Source organism: Lynx rufus, unplaced genomic scaffold, assembly GCF_022079265.1.
Source record: "Lynx rufus isolate CCGP_SWC_20201006 ecotype Redwood Valley unplaced genomic scaffold, mLynRuf1.p SCAF_6, whole genome shotgun sequence".
Classification (NCBI taxonomy): Eukaryota; Metazoa; Chordata; class Mammalia; order Carnivora; family Felidae; genus Lynx; species Lynx rufus.
Genome location: NW_025814878.1, coordinates 93,966,488 through 93,992,851, shown reverse-complemented (window position 1 = coordinate 93,992,851; position 26,364 = coordinate 93,966,488). Strand labels below are relative to the sequence as shown.

At 36.2% G+C, this 26,364-nt stretch overlaps 1 protein-coding gene across 1 annotated transcript in view; it reads left to right on the top strand.

Moving 5' to 3' along the window:
* The first annotated feature begins 4,807 nt into the window (after positions 1-4,807).
* FAM83B (family with sequence similarity 83 member B) overlaps positions 4,808-26,364 on the top strand; it is a 67,833-nt gene continuing 46,276 nt past the window's right edge. The window contains exon 1 of the mRNA XM_047101478.1: positions 4,808-5,251. Coding sequence (XP_046957434.1) covers positions 4,808-5,251 — 444 coding nt within the window. The remainder of the gene's footprint in view (positions 5,252-26,364) is intronic.

Sequence of the window (26,364 nt, the reverse complement as noted above, 5' to 3'; positions counted from 1 at the left end):
TCTTGGTGCCACTATAACAAAATATCACAAATTTTGGCTTAAAACAATGGAATTTATTATCTCATCGTTCTGGAGGCTAACCGTTCCAAATCAAGGTGTTACTAGGACAGTGTTCTCTCTTAAGGTTCTAGGGAAGAATCTGTTCCATGCCTTTCTCTCAGCTCTAGTGTTGCCAGTAATCCTCAGCGTTTCAGTCTCTGCTTCTGTAGTCACTTGGAATTCTCCCTGATTATTTGTTTTTGTCACTCTCCTTATAAGGGCACCAGTCATATTGGGTTAGGCCCCACCCTAATTAAATATGATCTCATCTTAACTTGATTACATTTGCAAAGAAGACCCTATTTCCAAATTAGATCACATTCCACTGGGACCAAGGCCTTCGACTTCAACATACTTTGTTGGGGGACATATTTAACCCATAAAAGCATTCAGTAGTTGAATAGAAACAGCCTAAGACAGAAGTTGGAAAATGGACCTCAGAGACGACAGCAGCTGTGATCCTTTTTGTAGTTTTTTAAGTTTGTTTATTTTGAGAGAGGGAGAGAGAGCACAGGAGCAAGAGAGGGGCAGAGAGAGAGGGAGAGGAAGAGGGAGAGGGAGAGAAAGGGAGAGAATCTCAAGCAGGCTATGCACTCTCAGTGCGTAGCCCAACAGGAGGCATGCATCCACAAACCATGAGATCAAAACCTGAGCTGAAATCAAGAGTTGGGACACTTAACCAACTGAGCCCCTCAGGCACTCCCCTTTTTGTATGGGTTTCAAAGTCTTGACTTTGGGTCACCTGCTTGCACATTGCTAATCATAACCTTGGACTATTTGTGATCTAAGGAAGTTATAATTTCTCCTTGGAGCGTTTTTCCATTGACTTGTTATTTCACAAGTCTTTCCCAATGAATCTTCTCAGATCAGAAACCATAAACAAGTATGCCATTTACATATTTAATTTTATAGTGAAACTACTGAAGTGTTTTCCAGAGTAGCCCATGAATTGAAGTCTAGTGTTCACTATCTTGTTTTATGTCCTTTGTATTTACAGATTTAACATTTGGAATTTATACTTTCCATGAATGATACCAAAGATTCAGTATCAAATGAATTTGTAATGCTTTTGAGGCATGGTTTTGAATCCCATGTTTTATAAGCTTGTTTTTTTTGGAATGAGTCACTTAACTAGCACATGAGCCTACTGATCCGTTTAGCTTTTATATCATGGTGAAATTTTATTTTTCTCTACTCATTAACTCTATTACATATGTTTATATAGTTTCTAGGAGTTTTAATGGTTATTAATAAAATAATACACCTTTGCATGTTTAAAGACATACCCAATTAATTTTGTCCTCAAATTAAACCCTTAAAATGTTCAGTGATTAAACTCCTGAGAGTGCCGTATTAAGTCTATAACTAAATACAAGTGCTATTTTATTGCAGTACCCATTTATGCAAGTGCCATTACCTTACTATCTTCCCTTAAAATTTGTTTATAAATGGTTCCTCACAATTATCCCTTGTATACAGCTTTTGTGATAATTGTGTATCTCTAGACAGTGGTTAGAAAGCATAGCTTCTCTAGCAGGACAACATCAAGCATATTTTTATTTTATTTAAAAAACATTTTCATGTTTATTTATTTTGAGAGAGAAAGAGAAAGTGTGCCCATGTGCAAGCGAGAAAGGGGCAGAAAGAGAGAGGGAGAGAGAATCCTAAGCAGGCTCCACGTTGTCAGCACAGAGCCAGACATGAGGCTCAATCTCACAAACTGTGAGGTTATGACCTGAGCTGAAATTTAAGAGTCAGACGCTTAACTGACTGAGCCACCCAGGTGCCCCAAGCATATTTATTTTTTTTATCTTAATTCTTTTACATATTAACTCAATTTCAGTGCTCTTAGCTGTTGCATTTTTTCTATGATGTCTTTTTCTGCATTGTATCTGGCATTCCTATTTAATTAGCCCCACAATGTTTTCCTTTTTTTTTTTTTAATCTTCATTTGTTTTTTTTTTTCCCCTCATAATTAACTTTTCATCTGTGTCTTTATGGTTTTATTTTGCTTTCGTGGTCCTTTTGATCTCTATGATTTCTCAGTTTACCCATAGCTGAAGAATGAATTTTTTATAGTTGCAGAGTATATATTTACGTAGGTAAAGCTCAGAAAATCAATACAGTGTTTTCAAGCATTGTTATTCATTTTAACTTCCAAGTAGATAATTATAGTGTTTACCATCACATTACAGGAATTCAAAAGTTAAAAACTTTAGGAAATAAGTGCTAAGGAAATTTAAAATTGTTACAAACCAGTAGTTAACTACTATCTTAAACAATTACAAATAATAGATGTAATTTTCATGTGATCACTGGATGCCTGTCCCTTCATGGACTGGAATTGTCAAATGAAAACCACAACTCACTAAACCTTAGGGAAATACACTTTAATCAAATGGATTGATTCTATGAAGAAAATAAAAGCCTATTTTTTTTGTTAAAAATGAGTCTAGTATCATGTACAGAAAAGAACCTTAATGAACATCAGAAAGGTCATAAATTCATAGTGTGATACCAGGCACATTAAGCGAGCAGCTTGATGAAGATTTCTCAACCTTGGCACCATTGACATTTTGGGCCACATAATCTTTTAATGCAGGTGGCCGTCCTGTGTATCCAAGAAGTATGTTTAACATTATCCCTGGCCTCTACGTACCACATGCCAGTAGCGTAAACATGTTCTTTTTTTTTTTTTTTTTTTTTCTTGTATCAGATTTAACCTTTAGGTTTTCTATCCTTTTAGGCTTTGTTGGTAAAAATTTTGAGCCTAGGGGACAGGATTGTCTCCACTAAAAGAGCCAAGTGGACCCTATAATCTTCTTTCTTCTTTAGTTCTGCCTTTGTGTTGATTATTTTCTGATCCCTCCACCCTTTAAGCAAAACTTGTGGCACTATTTTCCATTCCTTCACAACTGTCTCTCTGATTAGTGACTTGTTATATCTTTTGAGCTAAGGAGTTAATAAATGGTTATGGCTTTATGGGTTATCCTCCCAAATCAGATTTGAGTTTCGGTAGTCCTGAGTCTGAAAGGCTAGGTTAAGTGGAGAATTTTAAATTAAGACAGGGCCCTTAACAAAGATGTTTTTGGTCAAATTAGCCCTTTAGTGCTTGTAGCACATCCTAGAACTTTATTTTGTTTGAATCTGCACAATGGAGAGCATGGCTTCAAAAGATTAGAAAGGCCCTTATTTGAGAGAAAGTCTAGTTAGGTATCTTATGCAGTGAATGAATGACAGTTTGTGAGCGTTGAGAGGGCTGGGGTATGAGCTTGGTTAGGCAGATTTGGATTCCTAAGAGAAATCCCTGAATTATCTTTGATATCTTAAATTTCTTTATCACCTAAATGCTGTCAAAGCATCTAATCTCAGGAGTTCTTACTTTGAATCAGCTCAGAAATATTGTCACTTCTTCACTGGGTGTTTGAACACTGAAAGACCTAGCTAGTTGTCTCTCAAGTCCCTAATACTGCCAGACTAATTGTTTTAAACACTGGTTTTATTGAATCACAGGAATCTGTGTCCCTCCACCTGGCTGCATCGTGTCTATTCAAATTTATCTCCTACTTCTAGTGAAAGGAGCATACTTTCCAGCAGACCAACTTTTTTTTTTTTTTTTTTTTTAACTAGCTCATGAATATACCAAGCTCATGCCTGTTCTGTGCTTTTGTTATGTTTTTCACTCTTGTGTGGGATTAAAATGCTCCTTCTTGCCGCCTGATCATATTCTTACTCATCACCCCAGGTTCACCTGAAGCCTGCGTCCTGCACAGGGCTATCCATAGCTTGTTTATTCCACATTGATATCTACTTGCTTTTATGTGAAAGCATTGACTACAAGCAGTACTCATTTTGGTCCTTAGCAATATATGGCTTTGTTCAAAGTGATAATAGATTTGTGTGTATGTTTCATTTTGCCTCTTCAGCTAACTCATACATTTCTGGAAGGCAAGTGTTTCATGCTTTTTATATTTTTAGTATGGGATTATATGCATAACAAGTACTTAGTAAAAGCTTCTATTAATGGATGGACAGGTACTGATTGTATTCTATTAAAAAAAATTGTAAAACCAAAATCAAGAAAACTTATAGAAACAAACGACCATATGTAGTCCCAGATTAAAGTTAAGAAGGGTGATCTTTCTGGATGTCATTGAAAAGAAGGTGTATTTCCTTAGGTGAGAAATTGAAAGTAAAGGTACCTTGGAAAAGAGTAATCAACTAGTGGCCTATAAAAGGAAATCTGGGGGCGCCTGGGTGGCCCAGTTGGTTAAGTGTCCAACTTCAGATCAGGTCATGATCTTGCAGTTCATGGGTTCGAGCCCTGTGTTGGGCTCTATGCTGACAGCTCAGAGCCTGGAGCCTGCTTCTGATTCTGTGTCTTCCACTCTTCTCTGCTTCTCCCCCACTCACACTCTGTCTCTCTCATTCTCAAAAATGAATAATGTTAGTAAATAAATAAATAAATGAATAAATAAATAAATAAATAAATAAATAAATGGAAATCTGTTTAGCTCATTTGTAATACATCTGTGAATTATGGTGCAATTAATGCCACTTTGGTCGTGACATGTATGTTCTATTGAGCTACTGGTAGTGGAAATGAGTAAATGTAAAAATAATGATTGATGTGGGTCATAAAACATTTCGTTACAGAATTCTAACTGATCTTCATTTCTTTCTTTTTAAACACCCAGATACCTCTCGTCACTGCACAAATGGACATTTGAAAGTGTTTGAAAGTGCTGGTTGTCAAACGCTCGCGAGCATGGAAACCTCGTCAATGTTGTCCTCACTGAATGATGAGTGTAAATCAGACAATTACATTGAGCCTCACTACAAGGAATGGTATCGAGTAGCCATTGATGCACTGATCGAACATGGGTTAGAAGCATACCAAGAATTTCTTGCCAAGGAACGAGTATCAGACTTTCTAGCTGAAGAAGAAATTAATTATATTTTGAAAAATGTCCAGAAAGTTGCACAAAGTACAACATATGGTACTGATAACTCCTATGATGATACCTCATCTTCAGGGACTTACTGGCCCATTGAGTCTGACGTGGAAGCTCCAAATCTTGACTTAGGCTGGCCGTATGTGATGCCCGGACTCTTAGGCGGTACCCATATAGACCTCCTCTTTCATCCACCAAGAGCACACTTACTTACAATTAAGGAAACTATTCGGAAGATGATAAAAGAAGCAAGAAAGGTAATCTTTTCCGTTTCTAAATGAAATTGTTTTTCAGTGAAACTTTTTTAAATTGAAGTATAGTTGACATACAATGTTACATTGTTTCAGGTGTGCAACATAGTGATTCACCAAGTCTATACCTTATGTGGTGATCACCACTAGTGCAGTTACCATCTGTCACCATACAACACTATTAAAATACCATTGACTGCTTTCCTATGTTGTACCTTTCATCCCTGTGACTTACTCATTCCACTCTAAATGAAAAATATGAAACGTGGAAAAGCATGAAAGTAGTATAACAAATATGAATGTTAAAGGAATCTCTATATGTCTGGACCATGCCTGTTATTCTCAGGAAATATACCTGTGAATACAAATACATGGGAGGATTGTACTTCCCATATCTTGTGTATATTTAACAGAGTGGTGTTGGGATCCTGTTCTAGGTGCAGATTTCCTTCTCTTCGTACTGTACGTCCACCTTCTTCTGCCCGCGTGGACTGGGAATGGGATGGGACACATTGAGTTCAAGGCACTTCGATTTTCCTTAATGTGTTTTTCGTAAATCAGTTGAAATTTGTTTTGTACTCAAAAGGACTGAGGCCAATTCTTGCTGTAGATATAGTTTTTACTTTTAAATAAACCATAGATGTACTTATTTATTACCTCACTTTTGTGGAAACAGTATGAAGTCAGGCATGATAATATAAAATTCTGAAGTTAGATCCTGAGGTGCTTAGCATTTTAGGGCCTCTGTGCTCTTTATTAAATATTTATATTGGCTTATAAATCTCAGAAATTCTATTTTAGAGCTTGAATTAAACTGTAGACATTCTCTTTTAATCAATCAAATAAAAGTTATTGAGTATTTTCTAGGTACTCAGTACAATCAGAGAAAATTTTGAGATTATAACAAAATTTCCTAAGCTGTTCATTTAACTCAGCCTAGAGTTTTGAAATGAATGGATAAAGAATTAATATTTTTTGCTATAAAGTGTCTATTTCTTATTTACTGATACCATGTAACATAGAAATGTGACCTAAGAGGAACCCGAGCATCCACACATACATGACATGGCTTTATTTCATGTCAACAAGACCCAGAAATGCTTCAAAAGCTTGCTTTTATGAAGTACAGAAATAGAAGACCCTTGAAATCCACAATGACATTGTAGTTTGCAAGACAGGCAACTAAAAGCCTCGCAATCATGTCAGGGAGACATGATGTTCTGAGGCTAATGTCAAATGTAGGCTTTGCAAAAGTAAGGGGATTTTTTCACCCTCAAACCTTTTGAATTCAAACAATCTGACTTTTAGCCATGAATTTAGCAGTATTACATTAAAGAAAGTACTAATCTATCCCATTTGCTAAAAATTATCTACAAAATCAGGTGTGTGGTAGGGGTCCAAATTTATTGAATGAATTGGACTGTGAGTTCAATTTACTATGGGTATTTTTAAAACTGTACTATCCTATGCTCTGTGGACGCATTATACAATTGTGTTTTGTAAAACAGCAGAAGGAAAGTCAAGAATATAGATGAATCCTTATAAAGGTAAAATAACAAATATCTTGTACTATAGCATTTGCTAATTTCTGTTTAGGGAGACAGTGTATTTTTGAACTATAATAATAATTGAAAATTGATACATCAGTGAAGATTAATATTATTATGGTAAACTTAGTAGTTATGAATCCATCAGCCTACACCACAGCTCGTTTCCTTTGGAGCATTGCATTTCTGTGATGCAAAATGAGTCAGGAGATACCATGAGTTTTTTGCTTAGCATTCATTGGAAACTGAACGTAGTCATGACTGTTGTATTTTTCTTTCTAATGTGACAGCTATTTATTTAGTGAGCCTCTAAAAGTAATATCCTCTGCTTGCTCATTGTCTGCTGGGAATTCCCACTTGCAATGGCAAGATGAGGATCTTGAAGTCCATACTGTAAAACAGTGATCTAATGTTCTGCTTCTCTTCCACAAAGTCAAAATGTCATGATATAAGAAAGAATTGTGCCTGTATTTGATTTTGTGTATACATATCCAAGCTAAATTCAAAGAGAATTATTTAAACCTTGTAAATTGAGTATATAGCAATTGAATATAAATCATACCAGATAACTTAGAGTTTTGTTTTGTGTTATTTTGTTTTCCAAAAGCATTGGAGAACATTTTAATTTCAGCTCAGATGCATTAAATAACGAGGTCAAGTGGTCTATGTATGTATGTAATGTATATTTCTCCAGTCTTTTGGAAATATCTTCATGTGCCACAATGTCTATTTAAGGATTTTTGAAGTACTCCAGAAAAGAATTATTGACCCCATTTTTACAAAACGTTACACTGTTTAGCCCATACCAGACAAGGTCTTGTGAAAAAATTGTTAAATAAGAACAAATATTATTTTAAAGTGAAAGCTTATCAGAACACATTGCTTTGTAGATTAATTGTGGTTTTTATGGCTTTTATGGCTATCATTTACTCAGCAGATATAAGTTAGTTTCTTATAATTTCAGAATGAATGGGAGCTCTTTAAATTTCAGGATCAACTTCCTGTTTTCAAACTGTTTTCAGAAGATATATTCTCTTTATTAGATAACTCTCAATGAATTGTCATGGCATTATGAAGAGGATTTTTTTTTTCATTAAATGTTTGAGTAATGTATATTTTGATGAATAGAACAAATTTTCTTGCCTTCACATTTCTCAGGCAGATTCTTTAGGTAATCAACATTATACAACTGTTGAGATATGAGGCCAAACAAGTAGGGTTAGGAATCCGCAAAGCAGAACCGACGAAGTGATCTCAGAGAAGAATTTCAGTCCATTTTCATTGTTCTGTTTGCAGTTGACATAAGGTATTATGAAAATAAAGGTCATATTATGGGACAATCTTAAAATAATGGAAAGAATCCAAAAGCATTTTTCTTAGAGGTCCAAGCATTAGAAGTCTGACCACCAAATTAACTTTCTAGTCCCTTGAGAATGGAAATAAAAATGATACCATATCATATCCATCTTTACTGGAAGTATCTTGTTTTTAAACTTCACTAATTTACGTGTTCTTGTTTCTATCTAAAGTAACACAGACTCTGAATCATTCTACTTTGATAAGCAGAATATACTCTTTATACTATTTTAAAAATCCATAGATTTGTTTTTATTCATTTTATTTTTGCCAGTTGTCACTTAGAAGTTGTAAAGAGGTTTTTTTTGTTTTGTTTTCTTGTTTTTCTTTCCTTTTGTTTGTTTTTTTCTTTGTATGTCTGCTTATTTTCTTATTAGAGAATCTTCCTCTGGGAAAATCTAGTTATAGGTAACTTCTTACTTGTGCCCTAAAGGGGCCATATTTTCATTTACTGGCTCTTTTCTCTAACTCCTTCTTAGTTTTCCCTGTGCGCTTGCCATAATTACATTTGGGTTGACTTTATAAAGTCTGATAGCGTCTAGCAAGACTTTTCCCAGGTAATTACTTGTCTCTCAAGAGGTGTTCCCAAGATGATATATGTATGTATTCCTAATTACTGTGAACACCTCTTATGAAAGCATCCTCTCTAATTACTTTAAAAAGCTATCTTTCATTAAAGTCATTTTTCTTCTAGCCAACCCAGTGGTGGATATTCATAAAGTTATAATTCCTGATATGTGAATGCTTAACCAGAATGCTGTTTGCATCTGTTTTCTTATTCTAGGCTAGCTTCTTCTGTGACGTGTGAATCTTACTCTTGTGAAATAGGGACTCAGGAAGACACGTAAGCAAGAGTCTAGTGAGAATTAGGGCAGAGTAGTACCTGAGGTGTTCTGTACTGCCTCTCTTAAGTCTTGGTTCCTTCCTGACTCACTGTTGTTGGGTGTGGCTGTTATGGCCTGGGGAGCTATTAGTAATGCCTAGAAACTTTAACCACCAATTGGCCCATGGCCACAAATGGAAAGGTGAACAGAGGATGGGGCTTTTCCTGGGATTTGCCTGGCATTATAAAAGCAGTACTAGACTAGAGGCTCTTTTATCAGGGGTCTACCACTAACTAGTTAGAGATTGAACAAGTCATTGCACCTCCTCAGGTAACTTTATTTATTTAGTGAAAGACATGAAGCAAAGCCTTTTAGTGTTTTGTCGTTGTTTATTTAAATTCAAGTTGGTTAGCATACAGTGTAGGTCTGGTTTCAGGAATAGAATTGCGTGATTCATCGCTTACATATAACATCCAGTGCTCATCCCAACAAGTGCCCTTGTTAATGCCCATCACCCATTTAGCCCATCCCCTTATCTCCCCTCCTGCAACCCTCCCTTTGTTCTCTGTATTCAACAGTCTCTTATGGTTTGCCACGCCTCTGTTTTTATCTTATTTTACTTTTTTCTTTAATTTCCCCTATGTTCATATGTTTTGTTTGTTAAATTTCACATATGAGTGAAATCACATATTTGTCTTTTTCTGACTTATTTCACTTAGCATAAAACACTAGTTCCATCCACAATTTTGCAAATGGCAAGATTTCATTCTAATATTCTTGTCCACATCTCTGATAGCGCTTACCAATTCAAGATTATTTCAATATGTTATACTCCTTGCTGAATTAGTTCATTATATGAATAATTTTAATTGTGTCATAGTGTGTCACTTCCATCTGTATGACTTTGTGATCATATCCTGCCCAGCTGAGTGATATGGATCTATTTATCAATGCCTTTATTAGGCTAGGATCATCACTGTCCTAATGTTCCCAATTTTTTTTTAAGACTTTCCTCTTTGCCTTTCTTATTACAACTCTTACTGTGAATACTTTCATGCTTTGAATTTGAGTCAAAATTATTTCCAGGAAATGTGTTTTGCTTAGATTTAATGACATGTTTCGATCTTGTGACATTAATTTGAATACCTCTTCCCTAAATAAAATGCATTACATGTTTATATATGAATGATATATAATATATAATATAATATAACAATATAACCTTGTATGTGTATGTATATGTGTATGTATGTGTGGAAGAGAGAGATATCTTATTAAAATTGCACAGACCTTGCTATACTAACCATTGCTATCTCTGAATGGGAATACTCTTTAAGCTCCTGGAGCTATACAGGAAGAAAACAGACTCCCCATTCTTCTCATTTCATTCACTCACTCCCTTCTCTTACTATTAGTAATAGCTCTGATGATATTAAGTATACAATTTTTAAGACGGTTACTTATTTTTTTTTAAGGTTTTTTTTTTTTTTTTTTTTTTTTTTTTTTTGAGAGAGAGAGAGACAGAGCACAAGCAGGGGAGGGGCAGAGAGAGGGAGACACAGAATCTGAAGCAGGCTCCAGGCTCCACACTGTTAGCACAGAGCCTGATGCAGGGCTGGAACTCATGAGCCATGAGGTCATGGCCTGGGCCCAAGTCAGACGCTTAATCTACTGAGTGACCCAGGCGCTCCTTAACATAGTTACTTAAGGGAGAGGAGAGAGGAAAGAAGACACTATATAGGGACTCTGACCTTATTGTAAGATCAAGTTTCAGGCTTCCTCAGTTGACTTGAAAACTTTTATAGACATAAAGCTGCAGCTTCTCTCTCTCATTCTCTCTCTCTCTCTCTCTCTCTCTCTGTTTCATTCCCCCTCTTACTGTCTTTAAATTACCCAAATTCAAATAATTCTTTTTTTAATTAAATTAAACTAAGTTGATTTTAATAAAATTTATTGTCAAGTTGGCTAACATACAGTATATACAGTGTGCTCTTGGTTTTGAGGGTAGATTCCCATGTCTCATCGCTTACATACAACATGCAGTGCTCATCCCAACAGGTGCCCTCCTCAATGCCCATCACCCATTTTCCCCCCGCCCCACCCCATCAACCCTCAGTTTGTTCTGTGTATTTAAGAGTCTCTTATGGTTTGCCTCCTTCCCTCTCTATAATTTTTTTTTCCCCCTTCCCTTCCCCCATGGTCTTCTGTTAAGTTTCTCAAGTTCCACATATGAGTGAAAACATATGATGTCTTTCTCTGATTGACTTATTTCACTTAGCATAATACTCTCCAGTTCCATCCATGTTGCTAAAAATGGCAGGATTTCATTCTTTCACAATGCCAAGTAGTATTCCATTGTATATATAAACCACATCTTCTTTATCCACTCATCAGATGGACATTTAGACTCTTTCCATAATTTGGCTGTTGTTGAAAGTGCTGCTGTAAACAGTGGGGGTACATGTGCCCCTATATATCAGCACTCCTGTATCCTTCGGATAAATTCGTAGTAGTGCTATTTCTGGGTCATAGGGTAGTTCTATTTTTAATTTTTTGAGAAGTCTCCACACTGTTTTCCAGAGCGGCTGCACTAGTTTGCATTCCCACCAACAGTGCAAGAGGGTCCCCGTTTCTCCACATCCTCGCCAGCATCTGTTGTTTCCTGAGTTGTTAATTTTAGCCCTTCTGACGGGGGTGAGGTGGTGTCTCAGTATGGTTTTGATTTGTATTTCCCTGATGATGAGTGATGTTGAGCAATTTTTCTTGTGTCAGTTGGCCATCTTGATGTCTTCTTTGGAAAAGTGTCTAGGGGCGCCTGGGTGGCGCAGTCGGTTGGGCGTCCGACTTCAGCCAGGTCACGATCTCGCGGTCCGGGAGTTCGAGCCCCACGTCGGGCTCTGGGCTGATGGCTCGGAGCCTGGAGCCTGTTTCCGATTCTGTGTCTCCCTCTCTCTCTGACCCTCCCCCGTTCATGCTCTGTCTCTCTCTGTCCCAAAAATAAATAAACGTTGAAAAAAAAAAAAAAAAAAAAAAAGAAAAGTGTCTATTCATGTCTTCTGCCCATTTCTTCACTGGATTATTTGATTTTGGGTGTTGGGTTTGGTCAGTTCTTTATAGATTTTGGGTACTAACCCTTTATCTGATGTCATTTGCAAATATCTTCTCCCATTCCATCAGTTGCCTTTTAGTTTTATTGATTGTTTCCTTTAAATAATGCTCTTCTTTAAGAGGTTCATGGAATGGTATGAAGACTCTGAATCTTGGAGTCAGTTAGGGCTGGTTTGAATCTCAACTCAAACAGCTGTTTGTATTAGGTATTATACTATAACCTCTCTAAATTTTATTTTTCCCATCTGTGAAAGGGAGATGCTTATACTCCCTAGGATCCTTGTGAGGATGGAATGAAGTAGTTGACGTGTCTAACATGACACATACCATGCATGTAATACAGTATGTGTGCTGTTGATTCCTCCTCGTTTTTCCATCACCTCCTCCTCCTCGTACTACATTATTCCAGGCCTTTATTTAAAAAAAATATGTTTTATATACATATATATAATATATAATGTATAATATATAATATATAATATATATAATATGTATATTTTATATACTATATATTATATATTATAATATATTTTATATATTTAAATATATTTTATATATTATATAATATATTTACATATATTTTATTTATATTTATTTATTTTATTTATATATTTATATATTATATATTATGCATATAATATATGTACAATATTTTTATAATTTTTAAATAATATACATGTATAATATATTTTATATATTTATATATTATACATATATATTTTACATATATTATACATATATAATATATTTTATATATATATATTATACGTATAATATATATAATCAGTCTGTATTTTTGTATCATTGTGATTTGGCATTTGTTCTTTAAAAGTGAGAGTAACATTTGACCAAGTTTGATATCCAATGAGATAGTGTGTTACTAGGAATGCCAGCTAGGATTATTAACTCTTCATGAAAAGGTTATTCCTAAAAAGACTTAAACCCATCTCTGAGGTATTAAAATGATTATAATGATTATAATGATTATGCATACCACATCAGCTGTAGAGCAATACAACATTTTCCCAATGTTTGCTTAATATTGATTAAGAGGTAATATTGACTCAATGTAAATATATTTGAAAATAAGACGTATACGAAGCCAGCTTCAGAATGTGCAAAGAAGGTATCCTTTTTTTATAGAAAGTTGTTGAAGAAAAAATTCTAAATTATCCTTTCTCACCTAAAATCTGAAACCTTGAAAAGAGATAGCACTGTGGTGAAAACCTAAGGAGGGGGGGTGAGAGGGGGACATATTACTATAGATCAAGGGGCAAAAAAATCATTCCATTTTCATCTAGAATTTTAAAGTGATAATTTTATTAGATTTTTTTTTTTTTTTTTAAGAGAGAGAGTGGGAGCGAGGGGGGAGGGGAAGAGAGAGAGTCTTCAGTTAGCTCTACTCCCAACACCTAGCTGGGTGCAGGGCTCCACGCAAGGCTCAATCTCACGACCATTAGATTATGACCTGGTTGAAATTGAGTCAGATGCTTAGCTGACTGAGCCATTCAGGTACCCCAATTTTATTAGATTTTTAAAGAAAGGCATTATACAAGGGTTTCATATTTATGAACAAGAACAAGATTTTGTAACTTTTAAAGTTTATATTTATTATAGAACTGTCATTTGATGTCAAAGTTGGTTTAAGTAACTGAGTTCATGAGATAGTATCACTTGCTGAATATTTCTGATATAATTCAAAATTGATAAGGAATATTATTATTTTTTTTTTTCCAACGTTTTTATTTATTTTTGGGACAGAGAGAGACAGAGCATGAACGGGGGAGGGGCAGAGAGAGAGGGAGACACAGAATCGGAAATAGGCTCCAGGCTCTGAGCCATCAGCCCAGAGCCCGACGCGGGGCTCGAACCCACGGACCGCGAGATCGTGACCTGGCTGAAGTCGGACGCCTAACCGACTGCGCCACCCAGGCGCCCCGATAAGGAATATTATTAATTAGTCTTTTTAGATGTTTTATCAGACACTGTGTTATCAGGTGAAATCTAAAGATCACCATGATTATTTTTTTAATTTTTTTTTTAACCTTTTATTTTTGAGACAGAGAGAGACAGAGCATGAACGGGGGAGGGGCAGAGAGAGAGGGAGACACAGAATCGGAAGCAGGCTCCAGGCTCTGAGCCATCAGCCCAGAGCCCGACGCGGGGCTCGAACCCACGGACCGCGAGATCGTGACCTGAGCTGAAGTCGGACGCTTAACCGACTGAGCCACTCAGGCGCCCCCACCATGATTTTTTAACAGATTTTCATTTGAAAATTGGCAACTTAAGAAAGAATTTAGCTTTTAATAAGAAAAATTAGAAAAACTTAACAGGGGGTAATAAATTTATCAGAAACTCTGTCTTGATATATTAACGTATTATCTCCATTAATATTTGGAGGGGAACAGTATAAAATTTGACTTATTTCAAAGTGCATTTGACTTCTCAGGGGAAAAAAATAAGTTTATTTATTTTTGAGAGAGAGAGTGAGAGTGAGGGTGAGCATGAGCAGGGGAGGAGCAGAGAGAGAGAGGGAGATAGAGAATCCCAAGCAGGCTCTGCACTGTCACCATAGAACCCAATGAAGGGCTTGAACTCAGGAACCCTGAGATCGTGACCTGAGCTGAAACCAAGAGTCCGATGCTTAACCAACTGAGCCACCCAGGTGCCCCATGGGGAAATATTTTTAAGACTGTTTTCTCTACTCAATTATTGCCCTTTGGTGCTCTGTTTTTGTTTGTTTGTTTGTTTGGGTTTTTTTTTGTTTGTTTGTTTGCTGGTTGTTTTCCCCTTCAAAGTAATCCATGAGAAAGTTCCTGTACAGATTGCATGTGGTATGTACAATCTGTATTGAACTCTGAAGTACAATTATTAACATTAGGTTCTGTGTATTCTGGGATCTCTGAAGTAGATGCTTATTTTTTATGATCATTTCCGTTTAGTCATTTTCCTTCCTATCACAGGATTAAAATAAAAACTAAATACTTATGTAGTTACTGAAACGTGTAATATTTTCCTGACAACACACTTTTAGTAGTTTGTTGGAGTGGCTAAGCTAATGGTCACCATAACACATTATGTCCCTAAGATACCAGTTTTCCTAATGTTTAAATAACACCTAAATTCCAAAAAGGATAGAATTGTAGAATCTTACAAACTCAGATCCCTTTAGAACCAAGCTAGAAATGTGATGAGTGAAGTGTTGCTCATGGCTAAATGAGATAAACCTGGGACTTGAAGTGCACATTGAGGCATCTTATCAAAAGTTAACTTTCGGGGTGCCTGGGTGGCGCAGTCGGTTAAGCGTCCGACTTCAGCCAGGTCACGATCTCGCAGTCCGTGAGTTCGAGCCCCGCGTCAGGCTCTGGGCTGATGGCTTGGAGCCTGGAGCCTGTTTCCGATTCTGTGTCTCCCTCTCTCTCTGCCCCTCCCCCGTTCATGCTCTGTCTCTCTCTGTCCCAAATATAAATAAATGTTGGAAAAAAAAATTAAAAAAAAAAAAAGTTAACTTTCATAAGAATAAGAGGATATAACTGTCCTTTACTTATCTGTCCTTCTAATGAAATGTAAAATGTAATGGGGGTTTCCTGCAGGAGCCTTTGAGATGGTGAGGGCTGTAACACCAGATTAACATTTTGTACGTAAAGGATTCTGCCTGCTTTTTTATAGTTGCCACAGATTCATCATATTGTGTATACCTTTATATTAATTATTCTTTTTTTAAATTAGTTACTCTTCAAATTATCTCAAAAGAAATTGTTGGCTTTTATCATCAGGACTGAAACAAGGATCTGATTTTGAGTAATGGATTTATGTTATGTAATCTAGTAACAGTAATAGCTGTTATTTATTTAGCACTTACGTGTCAGGCACTGTGTTAAGCACTTTACATGCATTACCTTAAATTGATCTTCACAACCACCCTGTGAATTATGTACTTTTTATCGTCTATATTTTACTGATGGATAATCTGCTTTTTTGTGAGAGGTATCACTCTAGAGAGTGGTAATGATCCAAAGTGATCATAATTGGAAAGTAGTGGTGACAGGCCATTTCTAAATGGAGGTATCAGAAGATATGATTGAGAGGGTCTAGGATTAAGACCAATTGGTGGAGATGTGGAAGCACTGGTTTCTAAATGAACCACATACAAAAGCCTTTCTGGGATTGCTATTAGAAGTCAAAATAACGTACCTGCCATTGACAGAAGGTTATGATAGCTTGATGAGATGTAGCACCTAGAATGCAGACTCCATCAGGAGGCACGAAAAAGAAATGGGTTGTCTTGAGTTCAAATGCAGGGGAAATCTGAAGAAGTGAGAAAAGGGCAGTGTGATAATGAAGTTGTCCTTTGGCCCCTTCAGGCTTCAACTATAAGGGGTCAGTCTTTGGCCAACCTTATAGGTAAAAAATATGGCAGGATGTTCATTCATTCAAGCAAACATTTAATGCCTACTGCATGTCAGGTACTGTTCTAAATTCTATGGGTACATACATATGAGTGTAAAGTACATAAGAAATCCTGCCTTTGAATGGAACTTACATACAAATGAGGTAGATAATAAGCATAAGAAATGAGGAGTGCTATGAAGAAAAAGAAAACAAAACACAAATATGGTTGGGTAAGAAGGATTTAGAGTGGTGGTGGCTGTTATTCTGCATTTTAAATAGGGTGTTCAGAGTAGGCCTCATCAAAAAGTGACTTTTGAGGAAAGAGGAAATGAGCCATCCATCTATTTAGGGCAGAGCAGGCTAGATACAGGGTAAGCTATAGGCCAGGAAGATGGCTTCCTATTTGTTAGAGGATGCCAGTAAAGATGCCAACTGCTGGACCCAAGAAAACAAAGGGGAGATGAGTAGGTGAGTAGGTGAGTTTAGAGAAGTAACATGGAGGTACTCATGAGACATTATGAGGATCTTGGTTTATGCTTTATGTAAAATGGGGAACCACTGGAGAATTTTGAGCAAAAGAGACACAGTCATTTTCAAAAATGCTCTATTTTAAAGAGTACATCTGGCTGCATTAGTGAAAGTTGACTATAGGGCTTAAGAATAAGTATATCAGAGGCTTTTAAAATAATTCAACTGTGAGATGATATCTTAGTTGGTCAGATGGCAGCCGTGATGGTTAGATTTTTGGATATATTTTAAAGACAGGGGTGTGAAATAAGTTAAAGAATACAAAATTACTCCAAAGTTTTTGGCCTGAGCAATTAGAATGATGGCATTGTCATTTGAAGTCAGTGTAACTCATCAGAGAGTTGGAATCAGGAAGCAAAGAGACCAAGTTACAGAGGCCTCAAAGTTACTGTTTTCACCACTTTCCCAGGATGGTTAACAAGTAACCTCACCACCAAGACCTACAGACATCTCTGAGTGGAGATTCAGGTTCACATTTGAATCTAAACACAGAGAGACTGGACTTGGAGATCAGTCCTGATTCAGAGGGCACATTTGAGGGATGGAAAGTAACTTAGATAAGATTAGGATACAAAGAAGTAGATAAATAAGGAGCAAGAGATAAGACTGGCTGGCTCCTGACTCTGACCTGGGAAAGCAGGAGCTTAAATAACCTGCTGAGAAGTGGAACCTCCCAAAGGCAATGGTTTAGCCACTCTCATATACTGTGTCAGGTGAGCGAAAGGGAGAGTTGCTGGGAAGATGTCCCTTGGGAAGTCACTTTTTTCATTGGTTGTTTAGGTGAATAAATTTGGCATTTTCAGACAGTAGGGAGTGTGGGGCCAGTAGAGTAGGTTTGTAAAAAGGAAATCAGGGGTTGGTGGGAGAGGTCCGTTGACCTCAAATTGTGGAGATCTTTCAAACCAGTTCAGTGGATTTGCTGGTAGGAAGTCATGAAATGTTTTTGAGTAAGTCAGTGATGCCAGGAAACCTGGCCTCGGACATCGTAACATTTAGTTGGTTAGTTAAAACAAAGGGGAAAATATAAAACAGCTTGTAATATATGCTGGGATAATGCTCACCAACAGGCTAACAATAACTTGAGGCAGACTAAAATTCAACATAAAACAAGATGTCTTTCTGAAGTGAAAATATATGTACTGTTCTCTTCTAGAATAGAAAAAAGAACTACTTAATTCTGTATCTATAGGAAGGTGATTTTGAAGTGTCTTTTTAAAAAAAAATTGTTTAATGTTTTATTTATTTTTGAGACCGAGAGAGACAGAGCATGAACAGGGGAGGGGCAGAGAAAGAGGGAGGCACAAAATCCGAAGCAGGCTTCAGGCTCTGAACTGTCAGCACAGAGCCTGACGCGGGGCTCGAACTCATGAATCGCGAGATCATGACCTGAGCCGAAGTCGGACGCTTAGCCGACTGAGCCACCCAGGTGCCCCAAAGTGTCTTAAAGCTACTATTTAAATGTCTTAATTACGGATTTTAAGTCAAAATGTATTTTTGACAAAAACTTTACCTGGGGGTGCCTGGGGGCTCAGACAGTTAAGTGTCAGACTTTAGCTCAGGTCATGATCTTGTGGTTTGTGGTTTGAGCCCCAAGTTCTATGCTGCCAGCTTGAAGCCTGGAGCCTGTTTTGGATTCTGTGTGTCTCCCTCCCTCTCTGCCCCTCCCCCACTCACACTCTGTCTCTCTCTCTCAAAAATAAATAAAACGTTAAATTTTTTTTTAATTCAAAAAGTTTACTGTATATGCATAATTTAAATCTGTACGTACCTATTGAATCCCTGCTATATGTAAGACACTGTTATGTCATATAAATGGAAAAGGAAACACTTCAAGTGGTTTATAGTATTAATATTTGGAAGCTGTGCTAACAGATTCATAGAGATATATTGATAAAATGCTGTAGGTGTATGAACATTATGTGAGTGACCTATGTATTATAAAGGATCTGAATTTTTTCCCCCACCTTTTTACTTTTAGGTATTAGCAGATTATGGAGGCATTTCCTAAAGTTTCAAAGCAGAAAAATTTTGATATAAATAAAATACCTTCAAAATATTTATTGGCAAACACAGCTTACTAGATCAATAAATGTATTTAAAAATGGTATATTTTTTCTTATTACCAGAGTACAGGTATTCCTTATAGAAAACATAGAAGAATACAGGAAATAGTTAAGGAAATAAAATTTAGAAATGTTCTTCTCTGTAAGGTAAATAGATGGATAGAGAAATCCATGGGCACACAGGTGTGTGTGTGTGTGTGTGTGTGTGCGCGCGCGTGCGTGTGTGCATTTTAATGCTTATATAGATCTCTGAAATAGAATGTTTATAGGTAACATACTTGAAATCATGCTTGAAATTATGTATAAAAATTTGCCTCCTATTTTTTTTCACTTAGGATTTTTCCCATAATAAAATAATTGATTTCCTGTACTGATAAGCAATGGCTTAAGAAAACAGCAACAGTGGGAGTTGCCTGCCCTGGATGCAGGTAATAAGGAAGTTCATTATCTCCAGGGAATTTAAAAACAGGATTCACTGAAAGACAGTCTGCTTTTTATTACATGCTGGCAATTGTAAACAATGCCAGTGGTAACATACTGCTCCTCATCAGAGCAGACCTTGCTGCAGGGAGACCAGATCCCTGCTACCCCCACCCACCCTCACCCCTTCTACCATTCCTTGATACACCAGTCCTGACATGATGAGAGTCTCATGGTAATATTCCTTTAGGAAAGAACAAAGCTTCATAACTTTCTGTCTAATCATTAGACACTCAATAATTAGTTGATTCGTGAAGCTTTAAAAGCAGAAAACATCAGTAACTATACATTTTCTTTCACAAACCAAAACTTTCCTTTGGTCTGTATTAATTTCTTACTAATAATCACCTTTCAATTTACCCCTTAAGAATTCAAACAACTATTTTAAACAAGTGAATAAATGTGAAAAGCAAATGTGATATTTAGCCATTTGGTTAAATATCAATCCAGTAGGGGCTACCGGAAAATCCCTAATCATGGGGGAAAAAAAAGCATTGTCTGTGTCGTAGTAGTCATATTGAAGCCTGCTGAAATTCTGGAACAGTTGTTGGAAAAAAAAATAAAAAGATGGGGCACCTGGGTGGCGCAGTCGGTTAAGCGTCCGACTTCAGCCAGGTCACGATCTCGCGGTCCGTGAGTTCGAGCCCCGCGTCAGGCTCTGGGCTGATGGCTCAGAGCCTGGAGCCTGTTTCCGATTCTGTGTCTCCCTCTCTCTCTGCCCCTCCCCCGTTCATGCTCTGTCTCTCTCTGTCCCAAAAATAAATAAACATTGAAAAAAAAAATTAAAAAAAAAGAGAACTGGGGTTTGTGGCTATGTACTCTTTTTGACAAATGGGCAGTTGGAAATTAAGTAAGTCTTAAAGTCCACAGTCACCCAACCGATTGGTAAATATTTGGGTAGATGGTATTCAGCTTCTAGATTTCCATTACCAGACTTTTATTTTGTTGCTTCTCTGCTGGGGAGGAGAAGTAAATTTCTTCACCACATTAATGACATCTAATGTTTATTGAGTGGTATATGCCAGGCAGTGTTGTAGGCTCTTTGTATGTATTAACATATTTCCAATAGCTCCTTTCAGGGGTGAGGAACAAAGAGGTTAAATAATTTACACTAGGATTTAGAAGTAGGAAATGGCAATGCTGATATTTGAGCCCAGGCAGGGGGCCCAGGCAGGGCTCAAATTACCTCTAATAGACTCATCAGTATTACCTCTAGAAGACTATTTCATGTTGCTATCATGCAAACCAACTGAATATGCAACCACCCTTGTGCAGGTACTGTTACAGTTGATCCCTGATGATCTACCAGATAGAGTCCAACTCAATAAGCATGGCATATATGAGACTTTTTATATATGAAAGAGGCTCTTCATGAATCCTTTGTGCTTTATCTCCTTCCTCCTCCCATTAGTCACGTTAAACTCTGGTGTTATTAAAAAAATATTTATTTTTATTTATTTTTTTACATTTTATTTATTTTTGATAGAGAGACAGAGCACTAGTGGGGGAAGGGCAGAGAGAGACAACAGAGACACAGAATCTGAAGCAGGCTCCAGGCTCCGAGCTGTCAGCACAGAGCCCGATGCGGGGCTCGAACTCACAAACCGCGAGACCATGACCTGAGCCGAAGTCGGATGCTCAACCGACTGAGCCACCCGGGCGCCCCTAAAAAAAATTTTTTTAATGTTTATTTATTTTGAGAGAGAGAGAGAGAGAGAGAGTGAGCAGGGAAGGGGCAGAGAAAGAGGGAGACATTATCCCAAGCAGTCTCTGCACCATCAAGCCCGATGAGGGGCTCGAACTCATGAACTGTGAGATCATGACCTGGGCTGAAATCAAGAGTTGGGCACTTAACTGACTGAACCACCCAGGTGCCACAAACTCCGGTGTTATTGAATTGCCATTTTCTGGTCTTTCCATGGTAGCTTATTCCTTCTTAATTTTGTAATGATTATTCCCCTATTTGGAGCCCCCTTTTCTGTAGTTTTTTTTTTTCTTTTTGCCTCCTATTCAATTTTTAAAAATCCATGTTAGATTTTACTTATTTGAGCCCTGATCATTTCTCTTGCCAGACTTTAATTAGTCACCTCCTATGATATTGTCACCTTTGTAATTGTCCTTTGATTTTAGGTGAGATATAGTCTCCATTCTGTCATAGGGCTTGGGATTCTCATTCTTTTCTTTCTCCTTTTTTAAACTAGTTTTCTTTTTAAGATTAGATTCACTTTTTAATTGAAATTTAATTAGCATACAGTGTTATTAGTTTCAAGTGTATAGCATATTGATTCAGTAGTTCTGTGTTGCACAATACTCAGCATAAGTGTAGTCACCATCTGTCACAATACAGCATTACTTTTTTTAAATTGATTTGTAATAAATTTTTTTTTCTTTTTTGGATATGAATTCTTGTTAGATACATGTATTGCAAATATCTTCTGTGGTTTACTTTTTTACCCTGGTAATGGTATTTTTTTGATAAATGAAAGTTCTTAATTTTAATGTAGCCTAATTTGTTAATCTTTTAAGATTAGCTATTTTGGTGTTTCTTGGGGGAAATATTTGCCTACCCTAAGATTTGTTGGCTGTTAGAAGTTTTATCTTTTATATTTGGGTGTACAGATCCTTCTAGCGTTGATTTATGTGTATGATATGAGGTTGGAGTCCAAGTTAATGTTTGTATGAAGATCTAGTTGACCCTGCAACTTTAATTGACAAATCATCCCTTCCATGTTTTACTGCAATGTCATTATTGCTATAAATCAAGTAACCACTTATACACTGGTATATTTCTGGGCTCTGCTCTGTTGATCTATTTTCTCTCCTTGTGCCAAGACCACAGTATTTTAGTTATTACCATACCTTTATAGCAAACACCTCTGTGTAGTAGTGTAAGTCCTCTGGTTTTGTTTTTCTTTATTACTGCCCTTGCTATTCTAAATCCTCTGTTCTTCTGTAGGAATTTAAAAACCATCTTGTCAATTACAAAAAAAAAAGATCTAAGATTTGCATTGACATTACATAGAACAGTTTGAACAGATTTGGGCTTTACAGTATTGAATCTTCCTATCCATGAACAAGGTATGTTCTTCCATTTTTTTAGTTATTAGTTTCTCTCAGTGAGATTCTGTAGTTTTCTGTATATAACTCCCATGCATCATTTGTTTGTTTTTTTTGTGGGTTATTTAGTATTTTTCATCCTATTAGAAATGATACCTTAATTTTTTTTGTTCTGGGGCACGTGGGTGACTCTGTTGGTTGAGTGTCTGACTCTTGTTTTTAGCTTAGGTCATGATCCCAGGGTTGTGGGATCGAGCCCTGCATCAGGCTCCACACTCAACATGGATTCTCTCTCTCTCTCTCTCCCTCCCTCTGCACCTTTCCCCCATTCATGCATTCATGCTCTGTTTCTCTCTAAAAATAATTGCTTTTGTTTTAATTTTTTATCTTCTTTGCTAATATATAGAAATACATTTTTTTTTTGTATTTTGACTTGAGTCCATTTATTTGATAAATTCACATAGTCATCTAGTAGATTGGAAATTTTGTAGATATGCCATCATATCTGTAAATAATGTTAGTTTTATTTTCTCATATAATTTTCATAGTTTTTGGTTACCTTATTTTATTGCTATGTCTTCCATTACAATGTTACATATAACATGAAATATGAATAGTACTTACTGTGGATTTTTTTTTTAATTTTATTTGAGGGAGGGGGAGAGAGAGAGAGAGAGGGAGGGAGAGAATCTCAAGCATGCTCTGTACTGTCAGTGCAGAGCCCGTTGAGGGGCTCGAGCTCATGAACCATGAGATCATGACCTGAGCTGGAATCAAGAGTCTGGATGATTAACCAACTGAGGCACCCTAGGTGCCCCTTAACAGACTCATTTCAATTATAAAGTCAACTGACCTTTAATGTTATTTATTTAAAGATAATGTATTTTTTTCTGTGTCTGATTTTAAGATTTTCTTTTCCTCTCATTTTCAGTAGCTTTCATGTGATGTAACTATATGAGTACTTATTTTTCAATTTTTTTCCCTCTTGGACATAGTAAAGCTTCTTTTTTTTTTTTAATGCTTTTATTTATTTTTGAGAGAGAGAGAGAGAGAGAGTACAAGCAGGGGAGGCACAGAGAGAGAAGGGACAGAGGATCTGAAGCAGGGTCTATGCAGAGACCCTACAGCAGAGAGCCCGATGCAGGGCTTGAACTCACAAACCATGAGATCATGACCTGAGCCAAAGTCAGACACTCTACTCACTGAGCCACCCAGGTGACCCTGGACATATTAAAGCTTCTTAAGTCTTTATCTTAAAATATTCCTGCTCTTTTGGAAATATCTCAGCTAGCATCTCTTCAAATATTGCTTCTGTCTTACTCTATTTCTCCTCTTCTCTTAGGAATTCTAATTAGAAGTATAATATACATCTTTGTTTCTTTATTTAAAACATCCCATATAAATTTCATATTCATTTTTGTAATTTCTATAATTTTCTCTGCTTCATTATGGATAATTTCTGTATAGCTAGCTTTAAGTCACTAATCCTACATTTAAGTATAATTTACTCTTAAACTTGTCTGTTGAGTTCTTAATTTTGGAATTGGTATTTTTCAGTCATATGATTCTTGAATGCCTAAATAAGTTATTTTAAAGTATGTTTATGATAATACTAATATCCAGATCACCTGCAGGTCTACTTCTACATTTATTTTTCTCTTGGTGTTTGGTCATTTGGTTCTGTCCTCTCACATGCTTGGGAGTTTTTGACTGAATGCTGGATATTTAGTATAAAAAATTGTAGAGATCATCTCCTTTACAGAGGATTTAGTTTTCTTTGGATTGATAGCTAGAGCAAGGTTAGATTCCCTTCTTCCAGCTAGGGCTTGAAATATAATGAGGCTGAGATCTAGTCTTGTAGAATAGTGATCTATCTTCAGTTTTCAATTACCGCTAGGATAATACTTCTGGGAGCCTCTTTCCTAGAAGAATCCAAACTCCAATGTGATGTTCATAAAGTTTTTTAAGACTTCTCCCCCTCTTATCAGTTTCCCTTTGGTTTCTCATCCTTTTATTCAGTGAAAAATTTAAGATGTGGCAAATGTCTTAAGGGCAGTACCATAAGGAATTTTGAGTTCAGTTTATTGTGATTCCCTTTGCTCCTTGATTAGAGGTTTGTCAAGTCCTTTTTACCTTTGTGGTACTGGACTCCAGTTTTGTTTGTGTGTTTTCTCTATCCCCATGAGATTGCTGAAAGGTCTTCACCATAAATTACTGTTTGGCATCAGTGGCTTGCTCTGAATTGGCAAATGTGAAAAAGTGTTAGATGAAAAACTGGAAGAAGAAATTTGTTTTACCTTGTTATTTCTCTTCCATCTATGATCTTGGCCCCACAAATCCTGGCTCCCTTATTATTTTTTCCCAGAGCTTATTATATCCAGTAGGAGAGTTGGTCCCATAAAACTACCATTGTCTTGTATTAGATAAGTCCCTTTTATCATATTTTGAATGCATTAGTATGATTAAGTATCACAAAATCTGTATGTGAATATAAGAAAAAAATACACATAAAAGATATTAAAGGAGCTTAAAATAAAAACAAATGATAAGCTATCACTATTTGAATGTTTAGAAAAATATTTAAAATTTATATCTAGTACTAAACTACAGGTATTACTCATTCAGTTAAAGGCTAGTTTTATTTTACTCTTATTTTGAGCATTTCCAACATTTTTATAAAAGGAAACCATCCTGTATCTTATTTTTCCTTCTCATGCCTTACTTTTTCAACATTTTTCTGTGCAAAGTCATGAAACTCATTATTTTAAGCATTTTCCCAATGAAATTCTGTCTGTATAACCTACAAATGATAAATTATTTTGTTTAAAATATTACTCAAAAACAGGGTGCCTGAGTGGCTCCATCAGTTAAGTGTTCGACTTCGCCTCAGGTCATGATCTTGTGGTTTGTGAGTTTGAGCCCCACGTCTGGCTCTGTGCTGACAGCTCAGAGCCTGGAGCCTGCTTCGGATTCTGTCTCCCTCTCTCTCTGCCCCTGCCCCACTCCCACTCTCACTCTGTCTCTCAAAAAATGAATAAACGTTAGGAAAAATAAAAAAATAAAATAAAATAAAATAAAATACTGTTGAAAAATAATATACATGTGAGAATGTGTGCACATATATGCTATCTATGTAAGAATAGACATCCATGTGTACTTATGAAGGTATATGTACAGACTTCCAGTTTCCCATGTTTCAAATATTAGAGACCTGCAAGTCCTTGAAACACACTTACAAATGTTTAACTGTTTGGGAAGTTTCATAGGATTTAAGTTCTCCTAGGTTTAAAGCCTTAAAAAAAAATAACTCCATGTATCATAAATGTCATATACATATATAATTTAGTAATAAAGTTTATATATGTATAACTTTATATAAGTTTATATATAACTTTATATATATCATATAAGTTTATATAAGTGTGTGTATATATGTGTATATATATATATACACACACATATACGTGTTATATATATATAACTTCTTTATTACATATATATATATATATAAAACTATTTTAACTGTTGCAGTTAAGCTTATTTTTTAAACAAAAACATGTGGATGAAGACAAAGAACCTTGAATGAAACCAAAAACAAGAATTTTATAGCATTATGTTCTTCACAGTTGTATTCTAGGAAACATGAGTTTGGGAAAGTGCAATATTAATTTTTTTTCAAGTGTATGTTTATTTCCTCTTTTTTTTTCAAAAACATTTGCCACATTCAAACAGTAAATGTATTCATTGAGCCAAGTATACTAACC